The sequence below is a fragment of the Xyrauchen texanus genome, chromosome 10, assembly GCF_025860055.1.
Source record: "Xyrauchen texanus isolate HMW12.3.18 chromosome 10, RBS_HiC_50CHRs, whole genome shotgun sequence".
Classification (NCBI taxonomy): domain Eukaryota; kingdom Metazoa; phylum Chordata; class Actinopteri; order Cypriniformes; family Catostomidae; genus Xyrauchen; species Xyrauchen texanus.
The window spans coordinates 20,176,713-20,201,954 of record NC_068285.1 but is presented as its reverse complement, the minus strand read 5'-3'; the positions used below and the strand labels follow the sequence as shown (position 1 = coordinate 20,201,954).

The 25,242-nt window shown below is 41.9% G+C and overlaps 1 protein-coding gene across 2 annotated transcripts in view; it reads left to right on the top strand.

The window, feature by feature from the left end:
• The window catches only part of LOC127650961 (ephrin type-A receptor 7-like), a 207,020-nt gene that overhangs the window by 162,565 nt on the left and 19,213 nt on the right, over positions 1 to 25,242 (top strand). For both annotated transcript variants that reach the window (XM_052136643.1, XM_052136642.1), the window contains exons 6-8: positions 16,281 to 16,408; positions 16,690 to 16,969; positions 18,001 to 18,109. In XM_052136643.1, coding sequence (XP_051992603.1) covers positions 16,281 to 16,408; positions 16,690 to 16,969; positions 18,001 to 18,109 — 517 coding nt within the window. The remainder of the gene's footprint in view (positions 1 to 16,280; positions 16,409 to 16,689; positions 16,970 to 18,000; positions 18,110 to 25,242) is intronic.

The following is a 25,242-nucleotide window of genomic DNA, read 5'->3' as shown; positions in this document are numbered from 1 at the left end:
GCATGAAGTAGCATGTCAAACAATGCGTGAATGGGCATTCTTGTAAACAAAGTTAAAAAAAAATCACACAACATACTCTAGTCTTGATTAAAGTGGTCACGTCATGAGGAATAAAATTGTCCTTGATCTTTTGACACCTAAGTGGTCACATAAAACCATACTGTAAGTTTTAGAACTGAAAACTTCCTCCTTAATAGAAAAAGAGCATTTATTTAACCTCTTACCTGGCAGACTCACCTGTAAGTTGGTATGGACACCGCTTTTATAGGGTTAACCCTGCTTTATAGAGAAGTGTTAACCCTATAATAGCTGTGTCCACCCCGACCCACAGGTGGGCCTGCCAGGTGAAGAGGATAAACCAGACTGTTGAAATGGCACGTTTGGAATTTGTTCGTTTTGTGACATCACAAAGAACAATACATCAGCAAAAGATTGCCTCTACAGCAAGACGTCAATGGCCACTTTTTCAACATCACACCCTTGGCTCTGCCTACTGGTACTCTGTCACACAGGTGAAGAGGAGAGAAGGCCTGTCATGGGAGATTAATCTACACCAAAGGAGACTTACACAGGACACCTTCATGTGCCTGGATGAAGGTTTCTGTATTGAAATGTTTTTTCTACATAAAGATGCACTAGATGGTCATCTTTGTTAGTTTCGATGCATTTATGGCAATGTGCTCCCTGTTTTAAGAGTGGTACAAGCTAAACTTTTAAAAATGCATCTCATTCTGCTGCCACTGAATTGGGGAAAACGTATCGGTTACCTAACGTAACCTCGGTTCTCTCTAGATGAGGGAACGAGTATTGCGTAAGCTAGCTTACGCTACGGGAAAGATTCATCTTTTCTGAGATATTGAAGCCAAAAAATTATCCTTAATTTTTGTATCCATTGTCAACGCAGTGCGGCAGCTGCAGACCTTGAGCGGGCTAGCTAGCGAGCTCATAGGTTGCTCTGCGGCAACTGCTGCAGCCTATAGACGAGCTTGGGCGAACTCGCATCCAATGAGAGGCGTCCAGCGCTCACTGCAACAAAGCCCACCAAAATGGGCGTGACTAGAGTGCATATAAGCGTAGTTCGTAGGCTGGAACCCTGGTTTTCATTGACTGAAGCGAAAAGTCGCCGTGGCGCTGAAAGCACGGCCGGCTACGCAATACTCGTTCCTCATCTAGAGAGAACCGAGGTTATGTTAGGTAACCGATACGTTCTCTTACGAGAGGTTCTCTCGTATTACGTAAGCTAGCTTACGCTCACGGGAACCCATTGTCAACGCCGTGCGCTCAAGCATCCACTGTATGAGCCCCAGGGAATTAAGGGGGACCCGTGGGAGCCCTTATGAGTGGGGAAATAATATTTGGCCGGCAAGAATGCGGGTCATTGATTGTGTAATACATAAGCACATAGTGGGAAGGAACGACAGAGCGGCGGTGCCGGTCTGTGTGGAATGTGTCCCATCAGTGCAGCTCACCAGGGAGCTGTAGCGTATTAAACCGCTAGTAGTTTTGCCTGCAGAGCGGGCACTTCCATATTGTAAAATCTGACAAAGGTGGAGGGGCAGTCCATCCCGCTGCCACACATATGTCGTGAATGGAAATCCCGCTGGACCATGCCCACGAGGATGCCATGCCTCTAGTGGAGTGAGCCCTAATGCCCAACGGGCATGGCAGGTCTTTTGACGCCGTATGCAGCAGCAATAGCGTCCACTATCCATCTAGATAGTGTCTGTTTCGAGCGCGAGACCTTTGGTGCGCCCTCGAACTAAACGAAAAGCTGCTCAGAGCGTCTGAAAGCGGCGAGCGCGCAGTATACAATCTCAGTGCTCTGACCGGGCAAAGGAGATTGGCGTCGCGTCGCTAACGGATGCTGGCAGCGCCGATAGGGAAATGACCTGTGCTCTGAAAGGAGTACCGATCACCTTGGGAACATAGCCGTGTCTAGGCTTTAAAATGACCTTGGAGTCACTTGGTCCAAACTCAAGACACGCATGGCGTGACAGACAGCGTGAAGGTCTCCCACACGTTTGACTGATGACAGGGCAGTCAGAAAACGGTTTTGAGTGAAAGGTATTTCAAATCCACGGATTGAAGTGGTTCGAAGGGGGCTTTCATAGTTTCGAGAACTATAGAAAGATCCCAGATAGGAACCGATGGGGCGCGGGGGTTCATCCTTCTAGCTCCCTGAGGAAGCCGGATGACCAGCTCGTTTTTACCCCATGACTGGCCGTGCAGGGTTCAGCTGAACGCCGCAACGGCCGCCACATACACTTTGAGCGTGGATGGGGATCTGCCCTTATCCAGCAGCTCTTGTAGAAATACAAGCAGCGACGACACCCCACATGTCCGCGGGTCCAGGTCTCGGTCAGTGCACCATTTTGAGAACACAGACCATTTTGACGCATAGAGTCTTCTCGTGGAAGGGGCTCTAGCGTGTATGATGGTGTTTATTACTCCTTCTGGCAGAGCGACGGTAGTCGCTGATCACCCACGCATGCAGCGCCCAGCTCTGGGTGGGGATGCCAAATTGTGCCGCGAGCTTGAGAGAGGAAATCTGCTCTCACTGGGATGGGCCACGCGCTGTCAGTGACAGCTGCGTAAGCTCCGGGAACCATGTCTGATTCTCCCAACGCGGGCTATGAGGAGCACCGAGTGACGCTGCTTCCTGATCCTCTGCATTACCTGTGGCAATAGCGAGACGGGAGGGAAGGCGAAGCGGGCGCCTGGGCCAGTCCTGGGCCAGCGCGTCCTCGCTCGAGAAAAATATTGGGCAGTGAGAGTTCTCTTTGGACGCAAAGAGGTCTATCTCCGCTCTGCCGAATAGGTGCCATAACGTCTGGACTGTTTGAGCATGCAGGGACCATTCCCCTGGGGGAATATTGTCTCTGGACAGTCTGTCCGGGCCGTCGTTCAGGTGGCCTGGCACGTGCGTCGCCCTCAGCGAGCGCAGGTGGCACTGGGACCAACTCAGTATGCGTTTCATCAGATGGAAGAGGTTCCTGGATCTGACACCGCCCTGACGGTTTAGGTAGGATACCACAGATCTGTTGTCCGAACGGACCAGGACGTGGTGACCCTGAATGACCGGGAGAAAGCGCAGCGGCGTGCATCGACCGCTATCATTTCCAGACAATTTATGTGAAGGAGCTTTTCCTGAACTGACCATAGGCCGAAAACGGAGAGCCCTCGCGAGACCGCGCCCCAACCCGTGTTGGACGCGTCTGTCGAGATGACTTTTCGGCGAGATACAGCTCCCATTGTCACTCCCGCTGATACCATTCGGCCACTGTCCAGGGCTGCAGAGCTGAAATACAGGTCTGAGTCACCTTGATGGGCTGGCGGCCTGTGGCCCAAGCCCGGCGAGACGTGCGGGTGTTTAGCCAATGCTGAAGCGGGCGATGTGCAGTAAACCCAGCTGAAGTACTGCTGCGGCTGAGGCCATGTAGCCTAGCACTCTCTGAAATTTCTTCAGAGGTGTGAGGCTGTTCATCTGAAATGACGCTGCTAGTCGCTGCACACGGCGCCGCTGTGTAGATAAGCGAGCCATCATTGCCACTGAGTCTAGTTCTATTCCAAGGAAGGAAATTGCCTGACTGGGCTGTAGTGAGCTCTTGGTCCAATTGACTGCAAGGCCCAAACTGTTCAGATGACTGAGGAGAACTGTCCTGTGAGACAGAAGCTCCGTATGTGATTGTGCCAAAATCAGCCAATCGTCCAAATAGTTCAGAATTCGCAAACCCTGACTCCGCGAGGGGTGCGGCGCCAGCGTCCATGCACTTCGTGAAAGTACGGGGTGCTAAGGACAGGCTGAACGGAAGGACGGTGTATTGATAAACCTGGCCGCCGGCGTAATCTCAAGAATGGCCTGTGACGGGATTTATCTGAATCTGAAAGTATGCATTTTTCAGATCGAGAGAAATAAACCAGTCCCCTGGCGCATATGCGCGAGGAGTTTGCTGGTTGTAAGCATTTTGAACGGTCTTTTGCAAGCGCTTTGTTCAAAACCCTGAGATCTAATATTGGTCTGAGGCCGCCGTCTTTCTTGGGGACAAGAAAATAACGGCTGTAAAACCCCGACTCGCTCAGGGAGGCGGCACTCTCTATGGCCCTTTTGCACAGAAGGTTTGCTATTTCTGAACGAAGCATGCACGCTGCTTCCGTATTCAAAGTAGTTTCGAGCAGCTCTGAAGCAAGGAGGACGGCGATCGAACTGTAGCAAATAGCCCTGTTTTATTGTGCTTAACATCCATTCGGATATCCCTGGAATATCTTCCCACGCTTTGAAGCGTAATGTTAGAGGGTGAATGGCCAAATCGCTCTGATTGCGCGCACAGCAGCTGAAAAGAATGTGTGAGCGCTTACTGTGCTTATGCTGGACTGCTCGCAGACAGCATGGACAGGCTGTTCTGTGAGTGACTTCGATTGAGGTGAATGGGGAAAGAGTCACGTCTGTTAAGTGATGCGCAAGCATAGCCACGGGCACGGGACTTACATACAGAGAAGTGTTTGCTGGCCGTGTGACAGAGCGGGCAGAGAATGGGCGCGCGACGTATTCGTGAGCGCATTTATTGACTCTAACACTCGAGTGGTTCAGTAACCGCTTTTGAGTGTGCTCTGATGGGGACACGGAACGTGTAATGCTTGTATGTAGAGCTGAACACTAGATTGTGGGCACATTTTCTACACATAAGGCTGGTCGTGTGACAGAGCGGCCAGAGAATGGGCGCCGCACGGATTCGGTGGGTGCGTTTATTAACCCTAACACTCGAGCCGGTCGTAACCGCTTTATGTGAGTGTGCTTCTGATAGGGACACGGACGTGTAATGCTTGTGTGTAGGGGTGAGCACTGAATCGTGGGCACATTTTCTACACATAAGGCTTTATTTTGGGTCGCCGTGGAAACGGCGTCTGAGTGCAGGCAAGCGGGTAATATCACCGGCTTGTTGGCTGCTGAATCCACCACTGCAGTAGCCTGAGAGAAGGGGACTGACAGGGGCGTACGGGACTTACATACAGCTGGCCGTGACAGAGCGGGCAGAGGAGGGCAGCGCGACGGGCTCGTGGGCGCGCTTATAAACTCTAACACTCGAGCGGTCGTAACCGCTTATGTGAGTGTGCTCTGATAGGGACACGGGATGTGTAATGCTTGTGTGTAGGGGTGAGCACTGGATTGTGGGCACAATTTCTACACATAAGGCATGTTTACTCTTTACAAGATTTCTTTGGTCGCCGTGAAAACGGCGTTTGAGTGCTGAGGCAAACAGGTAGTATCACCGGCTTGTTGGCTGCTGAATCCACCACTGCAGTAGCCTGAGAGAAGGGGACTGACAGGGGCTAAGCTTTGACGGTGGTCGGCCGTGGGCGGACTGAGCCGCCGCTTTCTCAACAACGCTAGGAGGACTTCGGTTGCTCAGGTTTCAGTACAATCTTAGGCCGAGGCCCGCAGGAGGCGGCTGTCTGAGCGCGATCGAGGCGGCCGCCCTGTCGACGCTGAGAAGTCTGGCTTGTTGAGCTGGGCGCTGTGAAGAGGCTCGTGCAGGAGGCTGGTCACGTGGGCGGCCTGCAGAGGAGCTTAGCGCGACGAGGCAGAAAGAGATTCATGGCTTGGGCTTCGAGAACGGTCAACAATGCCACTCACCGCGGAACCGAAGAGACCGGACAGAGAGAGCGCGCGTAGTGCGTTCAGCTTCTCCCAAGTCGGCTAGTCAGATCTGAAACAGCCTCTGTCTGTAAGACGGCCATGGAATGCAGAGCAGATGCGGCTTGGCCGGCGGCGGTATAGGCGCTGCCAACACAGGCGGAAGTAGTTCTGCAGGCCTTAGACGGGAGCACCAGCTTAGACCGCCATCTCGCGGAGGGCGGGCAAAGGTGCGGCGTGGAGTCTGTTGGGAGCCTGTTCAGGGGCGGTGACCACTCGAGCCCGAGGCGGTCGACAACCTGTGTGAGGAGGCGTGCTAGTTCCCCTTCGACTCGGCGCTGGTCCTGCTGGATTCCTGGGCCGAGGAGGAGGCGTGTGAGCCTGACCACCTCGCTGTCCGAAGCCATGATGGAACAGCCCTTATCCTCCGCTTCTTAGTCCGAGATGGCAGCAGAGCAGCCGCCGGGCGGCAACTGCGCGTCCCGAGTGGGCGGGAGGGTGAAGGCGATGCTCGAGGGAGGGGCTCCGGCGAGGCAATCGCTTCTACCACTGGTTCCGGCAGCCTTTGAGAGCGGCGCTTTTACTGTCGCGGCTGAATGGAAGGCGCGCGGCGGCTTCGGTCCTGAGCGCCGAGTCGAGCCCGCAGGGTCGACATCGGAAGCTCTCGCAGAGATCGCATCCGCCTTCAGCGAGGGGAGCTCTGCATGCCCCAGTCCCAGGCAGAGAGCGCAGATGACGATGGCGGTCTCCGGTGCTGAGAGGGGCGCGCATGAGGCGCAAGTGGAGCGAGGCATCTTTAAAAAGACGCCAGTACTCTTTTGTGAAGTTCATAAGAACTAGCTTGCTTTAAAAGGATACGTCGCCGGATGGCGTAGCTCGCAGGACGGCTGAAGGTGGCGAAGACGGCCGGCTTCTTCGAGCTGTCCACGCTTGCTTGATACCCCTCGAACGGCGACGCGGCTTCCAGTTCAGAGATGCGAAGAGCTCGCTGAAGAGATGAAAATCAGGGTTCCAGCCTACGAACTACGCTTATATGCACTCTAGTCACGCCCATTTTGGCGGGCTTTGTTGCAGTGAGCGCGGACGCCTCTCATTGGATGCGAAGTTCGCCCAAGCTCGTCTATAGGCTGCAGCAGTTGCCGCAGAGCAACCTATGAGCTCGCTAGCTAGCCCGCTCAAGGTCTGCAGCTGCTGCACTGCGTTGACAATGGATACAAAAATTAAGGATAATTTTTTGGCTTCAATATCTCAGAAAAGATGAATCTTTCCCATAGCATAAGCTAGCTTACGCAATACGAGAGAACCTCTCGTTAGAGAACACATGCTGTGTTATACTGTGTGTAAACAGAAACAGAAGATGTGCGAGATGTCGCTCCTGTGAAGACCAGCATCTATGCTTTACCCTGTTAAAGCACCCAACATCACCATACATTGCATTCTTTTTGAGTATTCAGAACATTTCTGGATTTCTTGTGAACCAATATGATTCAAGCTTTGAAGGAAGGAACTGTTATTGAAAGTTGGGGCAGAAAAACACTATTGGACCTGTGTGTAAACTGTTTGATTCACAAATGTTTTAAATGTCATGACTGTTTTGTACCATGACATGTAGTTCTATAAATTATAATGTGAAGCTTCTTCATTCTCTTCCGATTGAGTTTCAAACATTGCTGTATTTGAGGGTCTGCACAATATTATCCAATCATAACATGGGCATTATCATTGAGGTATAAAGGAGACGCTGAGGCCAAAACCGAGCTTTTAAGACAGAGGGCCAGAGACAGGGTGAACAATTATCATATATTATTAAATTATGACTGTTTTTAGTGCAGAAACAACTTTACTAACATTGTAAGTGGACCTTAGGGAAGATAATAAAATGATTTAAAAAAAGTATGTCATGACCCCTTTTAAGCCTCTACGCAAGTGATCGTACATATGTAGGTAAATTACACCAGCTTGGTTACCCTGTACGTCAGTGTGTTCATGTTGACTCATCTTAACTGTCTGAAAAACGTAACCGGAATTAGTTGCAACCAGAATTAGCTGTCAGCCCCAAAGTAGGTGGAGCACCAGGTCACACTCACCAATGACCTGAAGCAGTGGGTTAGTGTTATCATGGTACCAAAATTTCAGTAGTCGGTACCGATTGCAGTGAAATTGAACGGTTCTCGATACTAATTTTGGTACCACAGCGTAAATATGCTAATATGGCAATGTGCTATTGAACATTTGTTTAGCCTATTTAAAAAGTTGCATTTCAATGTAAATAATACATTTAAAGATGCGTGTTTCCTTCAAGTGTTTTTCAATGGATGGATGCCTTGCTTAAGTGTATTAAATAGCACCCTACTTAAATCGGTTTTATTCTTTACCAAATAATAGTTTTTATTTTTGTTGTTATTATTATTATTTTCCAGAACTCCATGTTTTGGGGTTTAATTTAATTTCATCATCAATATGGTGTCTAATCATTTAATTCTTAAATCTTTTAACTAGTGAAAATATATATTTTTTAACATATTGCATTTTTTTTTTTTTTTTTTTTTTTTGTTTTTTGCATTTAATAAATCATATTAGCACGTCTCAATTTTAATTTTATTATTTGGCCATTTCAGTTTAAGGAGTAGCAGAGCTCAAGCCCAAAATAACATGTTAAAGCAGTCATACTGCACGCTGGTAGCGGATTGAGTCTGTGCTCTGTACTGCAGAAACACTTGTATCATTGCATCTTTTTTTATATTAGTATTGAGTTGGTACCGAAGTACCGGTACATTTGACAATACTACAATGGGTGTATGAAGGTGATTAGCAGCTGGTACAAAGTTTTCCTGGGAGCTCACTCTAGCAAGCTGATTCGAACCACCAAAACAAATTCAAAAATACTTTATGTTTGCCAGATTTTGTTCTAAATAATGTCACAATCGTTCTTTCTTTGATTTCGCTTGATGTATATTGAGCCTTTTTTATTTGTTCTCTCTCTCTTTCTCCCCCCTTCACCCTCAGCTACCGTATCAATTCCTTTCATTTTATCCCGTCTCTGTCCCAGGTGTACGTTGGGTGTTGTAATATCATTTTATAGATGGAAATGTATATGTCTTCCAGGCATCAGTCCCTGCTCCTCTATCTCATCCTCCCAGCAGGTTGAACAGAAATCCCCTTGTCCATATCCTCCCTCTCTCCCTCCCATTATTGTATCCTTCCCTCTCACCCTGTGATAATATGAATGATAATATAAATGATAATAGCAACTCTATCAGCCTGCCCAGCTGGTGTAGCATCCTGGGTAATGTGTCCAATCATTCGTATGTTTATTTCAAATCATTTGTATTTATTTGTTTCTTTGTTGCGGACTGTAAATATGTGTGTATGTGTGGAATGTCTTGTGCACCTATACAGCTTTTCTTCCACACGTTTCAAGGTGGATAATAGGTCCGATTTAATGTTGGTGGAAAAGACGTCCTGCCAAATAGCATTCCTCCATCAGGCTGCTGATACATCGATTCAAGCAGTTAGTTTCCTGCCAGACAGTGATTCCAGCACTGACCCGTCTACAGGTTTTTATTTGCGTGCTAAATAGAATGTGGGAAAATAATTTGGCCAAAAATGCATCCATTTTGCTAAGTTTACACCTCTCATCAACATATATATATGAAGACAAAATTTGGACTACACCCTCAAAAGTATGTACCAGCGAAGTACATACTATTAGTGCATAGTGTTTTAGTTGGGACACTGCCTTACTGTGAGTCTGTTCACAGCTCACTCTGATTTTTTTTTAGTACTGAAAACTACTGAACCCATGGGCGTAGATTCCAGGGGAGGGGAGGGTTATCAAAACAAGCAAGTACAACCCCCCCTGAAAAATAATGATTTTTACATTAAATTGACTTCATAAATTAGTCTTACCATATAAATCTTTCTGTTATTAAAGAAAAAGGTTTTGTACGGTGTAAGAAAATGTAGGAATTCAATCAAATTAAGGGCAAGAAAAGCATTGGCCTCCTTAACCATGTCTAGGGAATTTTATTGAAAGTATCTACTTTACGCTTGCAGATGGTGTTGATGAAGAATGCTATTCCTCATTCTCACTGAGTCCTCTAGCAAACTGTATGTCTTTCGGAAGACACATTATACCGAGGTCCTGACTCCCTGTGGTCATTAAAAATCCCAGAGCACGTCTTGTAAAGAGTAAGGGTATAACCCTGGTGTCCCGGCCAAATTCCCCCACTATGGCTGCCGTCGCATTATCCAGGTTGATGCTGCACACTGGTGGTCGTTGAGGAGATTCCCCCTATACTATGTAAAGCACTTTGAGTGTCTAGAAAAGCACTATATAAATGTAAGAATTATTATTATTAAACTGAAATGGATTCCATGTGTTATTCCATGTGATTCCACGTGTGTGTGTGCACGTGTGTGTGCGCAATGTGATACACAATCACACACACTTTTGTCATGACTGCAAGGTTAAAACTAACTTGAAGGCATCTCATATGCTCAGGGAGTCTGCAGTGATATTGCACAGTGATGTGTGTATGTTTGTGTGCTATCATGCATGACTATTTGGTCGCTTTCCCCATTACTATTGCTGAGGGCAAGACCACGTTTCACCCTGCCAGAGTATAGCATACACCACAGATTTCTTTTTTCCTCAATATATTTCTTTCTCTCTTGCCAACAGGCATATTACTTTTGCCAGAGTATCACAGCCAGTTTGTCAGAGAACATTGCTAACTGGCCATAGAAAAAGAAAACAATCTCTTTGTCTTTATTGTTTATATTCTAGCTTCTCTCTTACACATACAGCAATAGGGTGAGTGAATGTAAGTATTTAAATGGACAGTTCGCTCAAAATGTAAAATTATTTCATAATTTGCTCGTGTTGTTCCAAACCTGTATGACCTTTCCTGTTAGCAGGAATTTTAGCCTCAGTCAACATTTACTTTAATTGTATAAAAAAAAGATGCAATGAAAGTGAATGGTGAAACAGTGCCAAATTCTGCCAATAAGAGTAAGTCTCCAGACTATAATAAGACAACTGAGGACGAAAGAGAGGGAGAGTCTTACGCACTTATTCACAGAACTACATCCTGAGGGAGTGATGCTTGCCTGCCTGCATGCTCTGATAGCACAGCGCTCCTTGCCAAAGAGAGTTTCCAAAACACCCCTGTTGAAAGAATCCACGGCTCTTCCATTGCAAATCACACAGGAGCCATGCTGACTTTGTCTATAGGGCATGCCCACTGCTTAACAAATATACAAAGTGCTTCTTAACTCTAGTGACAAGTAACATTAATCGTTGTGTGAATGAGTAATCTGCAAAAGGATTCAATTTAAATAAATATATAGTCTACATACTACATGCACTATATGCTTCAAATTTAAAGGGCGGATGGCAGCCTGATCCAATCCAATTAGAATCAGATTTTGTGAGTAGCTCAGCAAGTAAAGACGCATACTACCACACCTGGAGTCACAAGTTCGAATCTAGGGTGTGCTGAGTGACTCCAGTCAGGCTTCCTAAACAACCAATTGGCCCGGTTGCTAGGGTGGGTAGAGTCACATTGGGTTAACCTCCTCGTGGTCACTATAATGTGTTTCTCGCTCTCAGTGGGGCTCGTGGTGAGTTGTGCTTGGATGCCACAGAGAGTAGCATGAAGCTTCAACACGCGCTAGGTCTCTGCATTAACGCGCTCAACAAGCCACATAAGATGCGCAGATTGATTGGCTCAGACACGGAGGCGACTGAGATTTAAGCGAGTCACTACACCATCATGAGGACCTAGAACACATTGGGCATGCCCCCCCCCCTTTTTATGCTTCAATATGGAACACAAAGCCTTTAGTATGGGATATTTCACAGCCAGCTAAAATACAGTACAATAGGTGTCCCTTATCGTAATTCCGGTCAAAATATGGGACGTTCCAGCTCAAACGGGACAGTTGTAAACCAAATATACATGTGTTGTGTGTAAAAACAAGAGGTTAGCATGTTAAATTACACCCTAACCTGCCCACCAGATGTCAGTCCAATAACTCTGTCCAGTTCTGTCACCTGCAGTAATGGATTTACACTCATAAAGTAATTCATCTGCTCTCTCATTTCCTCCCACTCAGATGGGGTCAGACTGCCAGCGATCGGTTGCAAGTGTATCTTTGTCTGCTTGTCTGTTGTGCGGGGCTGTGTTATGTAGTATGCTAATTTACCGGTTCATGATTTTATTTTGGGAATAAAATAAAGAATCTAGAATAGGTTTACATGCTTATTTTTCTCATACTGTTCATTTCTGCTAAACCCATTTTCATCCTCTGGCTCAAACGCTCTGATTTAGGTCCTGTCTCTTTGAAGCCCCCCCTTTCCGAAAAGCCCAGTCTGCTCTGATTGGTCAGCTGGCCTAGTCTGTTGTGATTGGTCAGCCATGTAGAGCATGTGTCTTCCTTAACAGCTGTAAACACTATTGTAACTATGGTAACAGTGGCATCAGTTTTTGCCATACCAGTTTGAGTCTGATAATGAAAGTTTATGAAGAACAAGATGCTTGACCCAAACCACCTTCACAAACACGACTTGAGCAGGACATTTCACAGTGGTAATTTTTACTTTTGTAGCCTTCTTACAAGTACACTGTTAATTATTGTGAAACTAACAAAGCTTCAAGTAAAAGAAACTTAGTGCATCTCTAAGTTAGTCATCTTTTGCTGGAATGGGTGTAACCTAGCTTTTTTTCGCCCGAGATATGACCGGAGAACAGGGGTTTACTCCCGGTTGGACATTACCGGATGTATTAGAGAGTTAGCCATGTAATATTACAATAGTGGCCGTAATATTACAGCTTGTAATAATTATATAATTATATAAGACTCTTGAGATCACTGTTTTAGATAAAAGCCAGCCCACAGCAGAATAGTAAACCCTTACCAAAACAATAACATTAGATAGCAAGTTAGCCGAGCACTACCGTGGATTGCAGATGTATTTAAAAATAAATCCATCTCCACACTTAATCACTATTCATTATCTTCTCGACATGGCGACAACACTAACCCAACTCATCCTGGCCTGTGACATGGCGACAACACTAACCCAACTCATCCTGGCCTGTGACATGGCGACAAAACTAACCCAACTCATCCTGGCCTCTGCTATAACTACGCTTGTTTGAGGGTGGGCCAAAGTAGCCCATAGGCGGGCAATATGCCAATGTGTTACATAGTGATGTAGATACTTTACGGAAGAAATGGCTGGACTACAAACAGCCCGTTTCTTGTAGTTCTTGAGCAGTGTTGTTTGTGGGAGAGAATACTCCCTTTTGCGTGGACTTTGTGCTTTGTAACTTTGCAAACCTTTTACATGCACAAACAGTTATATTACACACTAAAGGAAAGGTAAAATCACAAAAAGCATAATAGGGCCTCTTTAAGTATGTTTGTAGGTGGGTTTTTTGTGAAGTTGAAGTGGGAGGCAGAATAGTAGTTTGGAGCTCTCTATATACTTAATTAATTATACAGACTGCAAGAAACAACAATTTGTTTGCCAAAGAGAGTAATGCTACACTCAGTCTACCTCAAACTCTTGTGCTGTGCTTCGAATGTCCCTCTAAGGGTTAGAAATCCAAATATTTGTCAATTATTGTTTTTTGATCAGAACTTAAGTATGTTTTCAAAACAAAATCACATATACAATGTAATTGTGAAGTCTCTCATTCATTTTAAGGCTGACCTACCTCCTCTTTATACCATGGTAATTATAGTTTCAAATATTTACTTGTATATTTATGTATACATTGGTTTAGTTTTCTCTCTATGACTGTTCATTTAATTTTATGCCACCTCCACACTAATCTATTTTCATTACAAAGCTCAGTTTTCAGTTTCTTAACTTGTTTTCCAAAGTATTGCCGTTCCAATGTGGATGAGAGGTAAAAATGAGAGGCAAAATCAATGCATTTTCAATTTAAAAAGAATTCATGTTGACATGGTCTTTTCAGGGTTTTCTAGTTTCAGCATACTGTAGTTAGTTTTTATTTAACTATTTTAGGCTGCAAAATTTAATGCAGTAACTGATATTATTTAAATATGTCTAACACTTAAATGTCTTAAATGCTTTGGTTTGAAACAGGTCAATATTTGTGTCTTTTTTTTTTTTTTATCTTTTATTCTCCACCTTTGAACCGCCCTGACCAGTAGGTGGTGATATGCATGAAGAATGCGATTAAATGATGAGAGATTTTTCATTTAATGAAGGAAATAGTAAACATTTCAAATTGTATACCATACTACCATTTACAACTTTGAATTTAATTTGAGGTCATTTTTATTTTATGTTGGTTCTGGAGTTTGTCTAACACTTAAATGTCTCAAGGCTTACTAGTGTTATCACTGTCTAGTGGCATTTTCATGTTTAAAGGGTTAGTTCCCCCAATATTGAAAATTCTCTCATCATTGACTCACCCTCATGCCATCCCAGATGTGAATGACTTTCTATCTTCCACAGAACACAAATGAAGATTTTTAGAAGAATGTCTCAGCTCTGTTCATCCTCACAATGCAAGTTAATAGTGACCAAAACTTTGAAGCTCCAAAAAGCACATAAAGGCAGCATAAAAGTAATCTATATAACTCCAGTTTTTCAGTGCATGTCTTAAGTAAAATGATAAAACAGGTCAATATTTGTGTCTTTCTTTTTTTTTGTTTTTTTTTTTACTATTAATCTCCACATTTGACCCACCCTGACCAGTAGGTGGTGATATGCATGAAGAATGTGATTAAATTATGAGAGATTTTTCATTTAATGAAGGCAATTGTGAAAGTTTCAAATGTTATAATATACTACCGTTTTCAACTTTGAGGTAATTTTTATTTTTTGTTTGTTCTGGAGTTATGAAAAGGGTAGTTTAGTTTCAGGGTTTTTTTTTTTGTTTTTTTTTCAGCCATGTAGTATTTTTATATCAGCTAACGAATACATTTTAACTTTTCACTTTAGTTTTCTATAACGATTGCAACACTGCCATACTATAATTTCTGTCCTTATAGTGTCTGTTGTGGCCTATGTTTAGCGCATATGATTTGACACGTTGTGCGATGGTACTTGCATACTGTAAGTGGATGATGCCAGTTGGAATCTGGCTTGTCATTTCAGTTCCTTCTGTCTCTCTCTTCTCAAATAAAATAAAGAGGTCACACATCTGGTAGGTTTGAGCTGTCTATTCACAGTCTAATAATGTAGCTGTCACTATAGACAGCCTTCTTGCACATCTTGTCACAGTACAGTTGTCCATGATCCATAATGAGCAGTGTAGCTGTCACTTTGGTTAAGATCAAAGAATTTTGCTGTGGTATCTTAGTTTTAGCACATGCCAATGTCTCATGGGATGTCTGTACATCAGAAATGGAGGAGCGCTTGTTGATTTGCCATGAGAACAGCCTGAATGATAGTAAGCCCCATTCCTTTGTTTTAAAAGCTTCAGATAGATGAAGAGGACAGATGCAGACTTTGATAAGCACCAAAAATTATAACTTCATTACGTATCACCATTTACTTGAAACAATGACACAAGAGGTGTGTTTGTGTGTATGGACAACTAATTTGGGAACAAAATTGTCAAGGCAGAAAAACAAGGAGTGTAGAAGAAAGCATTATAGGAAAAATTGGTTTGTTCTTGGTTGATGTATGACACAGTGAAAGTTTACATCTTATTCGTCCATTATTAGTTTTTAATAGTGATTGGAGCTGTCAGTCTTTGGTGGGGGATTTTGAGTGGCAGCTCTCAGCTGTTCTGCTGTCATTAATCATCTCTTAATCAGAACAGAAGATGAGGATGGGCTACACACACACACACACACACACACACACACACACACACACACTCTCAGTCTGTCAAATTTAGACAGTATGCATTTAGCATTAACAACAGAAAACAGCCTCCCAGGTTAGACAAGGACAATGTTCCTGGTCTTCTCATTTTGATACAGCGCACGCACGCGCACACACGTTTTTGTTCTTTCTAAAACTCATTCTTTGTGAAGTGGTAAAGGCAGTTTTTTTTTTTGTTCCCCTGGTATAAAGTAGCCCCAAAACGTATTTGGAAACTGAAGGTACATTTAGAAATGTCCTAATGACATTGCAATTACTATAGGTAAAAAATAACTAATTAACTAACTAAATGGCATTGCAAACAAATTATGCATGTCTATTTTTTTATATTTTGAAATCTAACAAACTTCAATTTGTCTTATGATTTGTGTTAAAAGTGTGTTTGTGCTGTATTCTTTATATAGCACAATAGTATGCTGCTTGGTAATATAATGTAAAGACCTTTGCACATTTTTAATTGTAGCTTAAGTTTTTAAGTACTTTTGGGCCACACTAGATAAGTAAACCTACTCCCTCACAGAGAGTTTGCTCAGATATGTTGAAGACTGTGTCTTCAGAATGTGGGTTGGTTGGACGTCAGTGTATCTTCAACATTGTCAGAGCAGCATTGTGGATGGATCTGACCTCAGTCACAGCAAGACAACATCTTTATCAAATCTTTTTCAACCTCTTCAGACAGTTTCATCTGTCAATCAACCACACACACATGCAGCTGACAGAAGAACTTTATTTTAAAGTCACATTTGAATAATTCTCTCTCCCTCTCTGTAGCACCTTCTCAAGTCAGCGAGCTGCGAGCGGAGAAGGTTGAGCAGCGGAGTGTGACTTTGGTTTGGAGAGAACCCATTGTGTATCCCAACAGCAGCCGCACTGAATACGAGATCAAATACTATGAAAAGGTACAGTTAAATCACCTCTCCACTAAAGCATAAAACCTCTGTGCACTACCACACTAGATAGCATTCCTACAAGCCTTTTTGTTCATTAATGATTTAGTCCACTGCAGTAGTTGCTTTGAAACATGTAGCTACCTGACATTGATGTCTCAAATAATAATGCTGTTTTATGAGCATTGACCATTTTAATGGCCAATGTGTATTATAATGAGCTGATTTTTGATAGTTCTGAGAATTTAGTTGTACATGTAAATACATGTGGATATATTTCTGTGATCCTATAGGACCAGAAAGACCAGAGCTATTCCACAGTGAAGACTGCTGCTACCAAAATCAGCATCAACAACCTGAAACCGGGAACCACCTACGTCTTCCTCATCCGCACCTGCTCCAGTCCTGCCCTTTCTTCCCTGTCCTCCTCTCCTCTTTCTTCCTCTTCCTCCTCCTCATCCCCCTCTTCCCCATCTGCCTCTTCCTCTTCAAGCCCTGTGGCAGCTGTGTCACCCTCACCGCTCGACTACGGGGCGTACAACACACCGCTGGAGCTGCAGACACTGGGAGAAAGTGAGTGTGTGCATGTGTTTGTGTATGCACATACTTTGCTATAGTTTGTGGACAAAGTTGTCCCCAAAAGAGATGTATAATTTTTATGTAATGATGTATGAGCAGCACCCTCTCAAAAGCGTTTTGACATATTCCCAATTTGCTAGTTTTTTGTTAGTACACTCAACATTTTGGCTTTACATTGAAACAATGGCTCTAAAGTGCAAATGCTTGCTGCCATCTTTAATTTAACTGGATTCATTCATATTGGATGAATGCATTGAAACGAATTGCACGTGTGACCTAGTACTGCCCCTTCAGTGTACAGTAACACACCAAGTACTTGAAAAGCTTCAGAATATGCAGAACAAAGACATGGTTGTTGCCTGACTATAAATCCACTGCACCGAATGAATATCTTTAAGATTGTAGTATCTTTAGTATCACTCTACCATGCTTTTATTTCCTTCTTTGGGTTTTCTTGTGTCAAATGTTCTTGTGCTCTGCTGTGCTCATAACTGGTGAATTTTCCACTTGTCAGCTTGTCAGACCTTGTCAGCTTGAAAAACCCTTTTGTTTGTCTTTCTTGGTGTCATAGTGCCACAGCAAGAAGATGCACTTTTTGCACTTTAAATCCTGAATGGATTTCAGAGTAAATATTATATTGAGTCTTCAGATATCCACCCTGGTGGTCTTCATTGGAACACTTATTGTGTTTTCAAGATGTTCATTCAATGATGGGTGAAAAATATATCAATTAAAGCTGTGTGCGTTTATTATATCACCATTCCATTCCTTATATATAATTATTTTTTATATATATATATTTTGTTTAGCAAAAATATAGTTCAAATGGAATTTTGAGGAAACTTACATTTACAGAAAAATACATTCCCATCTGGATCCTAAAAAGCATTAATGTAAATAAAGACTTGGTAAAGATCAATCTTGTTGTCAAGCATCATGAATACTAACTGTATCTGATTAGACGACTAAACTTTCATCATGAATACTAACTGTATCTTTTGTTTGTCGTTGTGCTATTTTTGCAGTGGCTCTGGCCTCCAGTGAGCAGAGTCCCGTGGTGATCATCGTGGTGGTCTCTGTAGCTGCCCTCATCATGTTACTGACTTTCGGAGTTGGACTGCTCATCTGGAAAAGGTAAAACTAATGTTTTATCACCCTTTACAAAGACAAAGTCCTCAAACATCCTCTTCAAATTCATTACTCCTGTAAACTTCAAACTTTAAATTCACAATGAGATCTTTTGCTGCTCTTTTCATATAAAAACAAATTTAAGATGGTGAACAGTGGCTCCAAGCTCCAAAAAGTACAAAAAAGCACCTTAAATGTATTCCATATGAATTTGCCCTGTATTCCAGGTCTTTTGAAGCCATATAATAACTTTGTGTTCCCCTCTTACATAGCTCTCACATTTTGTTCATACTACTGCATTTTCAAACTATTCCCAATTCAAACAACATGCATCATTGATGTAGGCATCATTCACAATCTGTCACAACACACGTAAGAACCAATGATGTCTCGTGATGCATTTTTTTTCCGCTACTTCGTACAGTTGCAAATTTTGGGGGGAATTAACTAAGAATTAAATGTGGCCACTGATAGTGTTCTGTTTGAATTATTCAAATCAGATAACCGCAAACATGGCCCAAAACTAGCATTGCAATGTGACTTACCAGGGTAGATGGTGCTTGGTTAAACTGGATTGATATTTGTTAGTGAATTAGACACCGGTTTTAATCACTGATGGATCGGCCAAAAATTTACTTAGTGAATTTGTCCGTCTGTTTCTCAGCTATGACAGCTATGCCTCCATATAACTGCAGCATGACAGTCACGTCAGTGAAAGCCTTTTTCTACTTACTTGGTCTGCGAAATCATCCATCAGGATAAATCAAAACAGATTTAGTCTAGTCCATCTTCCTTACACGTATACATGTGTACACACAAACTAATCTCTAATCCCTCAGCTGTGCGTGAATCCTCATTACTCTCACAGAGAGGCACAATGCCGTTGTTAGATAGTATGACGTGTAGCACAATAACTCAATCCAATTTCTACATGATTGTGAGATATGTGCATATGACACGCCTGTGTTTGTAAAGGTTGACTCTCCCAGCAGGGAATGAAGGAGGCTAACTTGAAGAAAGACATGCCTTCTGCTCCCTTATGATATGAAATATGCACATGAATACATGCATACATGTTTAAGGTGCATTTTTGCAAAGGCATCTGTCACAGCTGTGGTGCAGTTTTATAGTCCATATGCTCCAAATACCCATGATGATGCTCACGCAGTGATGTAGGTTGCCACATGTCTTGATCCCGTTCTCCTCCTTCCTAATAATTTTAATCTAATTAATAAAAATATGTATACACTGGTGGCCAAAAGTTTGGAATAATGTACAGATTTTTCTCTTATGGAAAGAAATTGGTACTTTTATTCACCAAAGTGGCATTCAAATGATCACAATGGATAGAGGAGATTAATAACATGAAAAGTTACTATTCAAATTTTAAAAATTAAACTTAAACTTCTTCAAAGAGTTTTCATTAAAAACAAATCCTCCTCCTGCAGCAATGACAGCTTTGCAGATCCTTGGTATTCTAGCTGTCAGTTTGTCCAGAAACTGTGGGTTGAAATTTCACCCCACAGCACTTGTCATAGATGTGGCTCTCATGCACCTTACGGTCTAGCTGATCCCACAAAAGCTCAGTAGGGTTAAGATCCATAACACTCTTTTCCAATTATCTGTTGTCCAATGTCTGCATTTCTTTGTCCACTCTAACCTTTTCTTTTTGTTTTTCTTTTTCAAAAGTATTTTTTTCATTGCAATTCTTCCCATAAAGCCAGCACCCCTGAGTCTTCTCTTTACTGTTACGTGAAACTGGTGTTGAGTGGGTAGAATTCAATGAAGCTGTCAGCTGAGGACATGTGATGTCTATTTCTCAAACTAGGGACTCTGATGTACTTATCCTCTTGTTTAGTTGTACATCTGGCCTTCCACATCTCTTTCTGTCTTTGTAAGAGCCAGTTGTCCTTTGTTTTTGAAGACTGTAGTGTACGCTTTGTATGAAATCTTCAGTTTTTTGGCCATTTCAAGCATCATATAGCCTTCATTCCTCAAAACAATGATTGACTGATGAGTTTCTAGAGAAAGTTGTTTCTGTTTTTTGCCATTTTAATTTTATATTGATTTAATATTATATTAATCTCCATTTTGATCTAATATTGACCTTAAGACATGACAGTCTCTTGCATACTGTGGCAACTCAAAAACAAGACAATGTTAAGCTTCATTTAACAAACCAAATAGCTTTCAGCAGTGTTTGATATAATGGCTAGTGATGTTCTTGAACCAAATTAGAAATTTAGCATGATTACTCAAGGATGACATGTTGGATTGATGGCTGCTGGAAATGGGGCCTGTCTAGATTTGATAAAAAATTACTTTTTTCAAATGGTGATGGTGCTGTTTTTTACATCAGTAATGTCACTTTGGTGAATAAAAGTACCAGTTTCCTTCCAAACAGCAAAATCTGTACATTATTCCAAACTTTTGGCCGCAAGTGTATATAAAAACAAAATCAGAAAATATAAACCAACTAGTTGGTGTGTTTCCTGAAAGTTTAGTCGTCTAATCATGGATGCCCTGAATAATTAGGCTAATTTAGGGTTCACCTGACCCCGAAAGGACAAATCTCTTTGGAAGGATTCAAATAAAAATATTTCTTGTGTTAAAAATAGATGTCCAAAAGAATGGAACAGAATGCAGGGATCTTGATGTGTTTTTAAAAGTTGGACTAGTTTTTCTTGATACTTCATCTTTTAAGTGTAATGCTCGTGGCTGATGACTCAAAAAACAGTGTGAGTCACGGTGTAACAACTGAAGACATCGGTATGCAATATATATGGATGTAGTGGGGTTGCTTTTAAGAAGATGAATATAAAAATGCAACTTTGAGAGGATTTTATTGTGCAAACTGTCTTAAAAGCCAAAGCAAAGCACAGCACGCAGACATTACGCTAATTAAAGCTTTATCACTAAAATATGAATAACTTGGAAAATATCAAAAAAATCTAAACTACTAAAATAACGACTAGTTGATGGTTGAAAGCCATTAAAAATGTACAGTAGTGGCCAAAAATATTGGCAACCTTGATAAATATGTGCAAAAAAGGCTGTGAAAAAAGGTCTGCATTGTTTATTCTTTTGATCTTTCATTCCAAAAAATCTAACGTTTATTTAAAATTAAAACAATTGAAACTGGGGAAATATCTCATTATTAAATAAATATTTTTCATAATTATTTGCACCCTTTAATTCAATACTTTTTGCAATCTCCCTTTGCCAAGATAACAGCTCTGAGTCTTCTCTTATAATGCCTAATGAGGTTGGAGAACACCTGGCAAGGGATCGGAGAACATTCCTCCATACAGAATCGCTCCAGATCCTTCAAATTCAGAGGTCCCTTCAATTTTCCTCACAAATTTTCTATGGGGTTCAGGTCAGGGGATTGGGATAGTCATGGCAGAACCTTGATTTTGTGGTCAGTAAACTATTTTTGTGTTGATTTTGATGTCTGTTTTGGACCATTATTCAGCTGGAAGATCCAACCAGGGCCCATTTTAAGCTTTCTGGCAGAGGCAGTCAGCTTTTGATTTTTTTATCTGTTGGTGTTTGATGGAGTCATGTATCCGAACAAGATTTCCAGGACCTCTGGTAGAAAAACAGCTCCAGCACCACATTTAACCGTGGGCATTGGGTGCTTCCTCAGTTCTGTATGTGCCAAACCCATCTGTGGTGTTTGCTGCCAAAAAGCAATTTTTCTTGTTTCATCTGACCATAGAACCCGGTCACATTTAAAGTTCCAGTAGTGTGTGGCGAACTGAAGATGCTTTGTTTGATTGATGAGTTTGTTGTTGGATGAGAGCGGAGACTTTTTTTCTTGAAACCCTCCCAAACAACTTGTGGTGATGTAGGTGATGTCTGATATTTTTTTTTTTTGAGACTTTCTGACCCCAAGACCCAACTAATTTCTGCAATTCTCCAGCTGTGATCCTTTGAGATTCTTTGGCCACTCGAACCATCCTCCTCACCGCACTTGGAGACAGTACATATAAACGTTCTTGTCCAAGCCGATTGATTGGAACTTCTTAATTATTTCCCTGATCGTGAAAATGGGCATTTTCAATGCTTGGCTATTTTCTTATAACCACTTCCCATTTTGTGAAGCTCAACAACATTTTGCCACACATCAGAACTATATTCTTTAGTGTAACCCACTGTGTTTGATGATTAAGGGAATTTGGCCTGTGTGTTACCTCATATTTATACCCCTGTGAAACTGGAAGTCACGGCTAAACAATTTCATGTTCCTTGTCACCCAGGCATTAAAAGTTTAAAATATTTAAGGGAATATACTTCAGATATATTTTACTCATAAGAATTTCTAGGGGTGCCAATAATTGTGGCCAATGTGTTTTGGAGATAAATATTTATTTAATGATAATACATATCACCTCTTTCTATTGTTTTACTTCAATTAAAGATAAGATTTTTGTAAATTATTTGAATGAAAGATCAAAAAGATAAAGAATTCAGATTTGTTTTACAGCCTTCTTTTCTCATATTTACCAAGGGTGCCAATGTTTTTGACCACAACTTTATACTAGCTATGAGGTATGCCACACACACACGCACACACACATGTGTGACATACAAAGGTGACAACAAAGGTGACATACTCTAATGGAACTCAATGCAGTTGCCTTGTCAAGGGAGGGAGTGGCAGACAGAAGGCCCACACACCTATAGCTCTCTATTAATCAGTCTGATGAGAATGGATTATATTGAGCCAGTGTGAAATGGTTCTTATTCATTCTGAACCACACACAGTGCACAACCGGCCTAACCACTGTCGATCTCACACACACATACTCTTTCATATGCACACATACATTCTATCATCAGTTCACACATCAACACAGAATCCAGTCACATGCCATCTAACACACAGAATAAATCCACATAGTGGATTTAATGACTTCTCTGATAAAGTGGTTTCTATTGATGAATGATGTGTGCGCGAGAGGCTTATTAGAGACACAGGCATATATCAGGTGTGAAATTGTTTTAGACAAACAGAGAAAAGGGCTGAATCCTCAGTTGAGTGAATTAAGGCACAAACCCTGAGAGAGTTTTGTTGTTGTTGTGTTCTTATCAGCAATACTGGAATTTACACATCATGGTTGTGTTTCAAAATCAAGTGAGCATCTTGGGCGTTTCAAATGTTTTTAAGAATGCAAATGTGTCTTTCACACCCAAAAATGCTGTCTTGGTAGGCAGCTCACTAGGTTGTGAAACCATTGTCTCATACAACAGCTGTACCTGCTCTATGTCAAACTTGTTCCACATTGTCTCATGTTCTGTTACCAGAAGTTTATTTTACATTAGATTGGTTAAAAAAAGTTTAGTTTAGTGTTCCAATTTGGCCAGAAGTGCCTTGAATTTTGGGTCCCATTTTTTTCCGTTCCATTACAGGGAATAACATCTCTTATCTTTAATAACACTCAGTAAGTGGATTACTATTTGTAGACAGCATTGCTTGTGGCCTATCATGTACATTTAATAAATCTTGGTCTCCAATTGGATAGTCTGGGGAATGTGTGCATATTGGAATACCAGCATACTGCTTTTTGCGTTTGGATTATTTTTGTATGTGAAATAGTACACAGTATGCATCAATAAATATGCATCAATATACATTTTAAAAAGTACCAGATTATTTTCACATTACATTACATGTTTAATTCAAAGAATGGCACCCAGTTATCTTTGACAAAAAGTGGTTATTTTGCATTTTTATAAAAATAACAAAAGAAGCCCTGATTAGATCAAATAGGTCGAGACGGATCACAGCTGATAATGTTTCCAGTTCATTCATCACACTGGTAATGAAAGGTCAAGTGAAGTCGAGTGTATTGCTATGCGTTTGGCTTGTATACGGCACATTTGTGCACATGTAGGTCATCTGGGTATTTCATGCATGCAGAAAATTTGCTTAATGTGCACAGTACTGCAGAAATGGTGCTAGTGGTATAGCAGTATGTTATTCTGAACAGTTACATTTTGAGCAGGCTATGATATTGTGGAATTCTTTCTCTGTTTTGAAGAATGTGAACTAAATATAAGGCTTTAATTGCTTCTTGTTGTTTTTGAAAACAAAGAAATGAAAGTGCATTATAATGTCTGTATTTTATAAAACTCACTTTCAGCTTTTATCGGGTTATTATTCTCATATCGTCATCTCCAAACAGTCTTTAGCCTTCAAGTTTGATTCAAGGAGCAATTTCGAGTTTGATCCTTTGGTACTTAGGGTCAAGTTTTAGATCTTTGAGATGCTCCTCAAAGTATTATAATTGTTTTGTGTTCTTTATTTCGGCATCTAGAGATTACACTAAGAATCCCTTTCTGAGTGTTTTCATCCACCTGCACACTCACAAACACACAATAATGCTCTAAAGCACTGTATGTGGTATTTTGTCTCTCTTCCTGCACTGATCTGTTATTCTTTTGACTTTCTTCTGAACTTCACTACCCCTCCACATCCTTCCCTTCTCCATTCCTCTTCTATTGAGGCAGACTTTTAAAACAGCTTATACTCTCAGTATACTTTTATACTTCAGTTATGCTCTCATGGTTTACTCCTCTTCAGGTTTTATGGCTCTTTGTCTTCTTTGAGAGGCTATCACTTAACCCACAAAAGTTAAAATTTAGTTAGCATGACAAAGTGATGCTGTCACTTTATCAAGGAACTTCCTGCAAATAATATACACTTTCTTAGGTACTTGCTGTACTCATTAAATCTTCTCAATTAAGTGAGTAAACAATTTCTGAAGCACTTCCTGAACTCATAAAAGGTACTTTATTTTGGTAGTGATACACTTTCCGTGCTCGTAAATTGGTGCATTCCACTCTGAAGGGGTCCTCCCTATGCTCTAATGGCTTCACAGTGTGTGCCCTCCTGAGTGAAAGCTTCAGAGGGTTGAAGGGTGTAGGGCTCAAAAATATCAGTAATTTGGAACACACTTTAACATCATCTATCCAAGCCAAAAGAGGCGCTGCCATCGCACAAAGGCATTCTGCTGAAGGAAGAAAATCATTCACACCTGGGATATCATGAGGGTATTTTTAAGAAGAACTGAAGTTACAGGAAAACAACACGAGCAAAAGCCATTTGTAAACAGTAAGCCAGGGTTTAGATA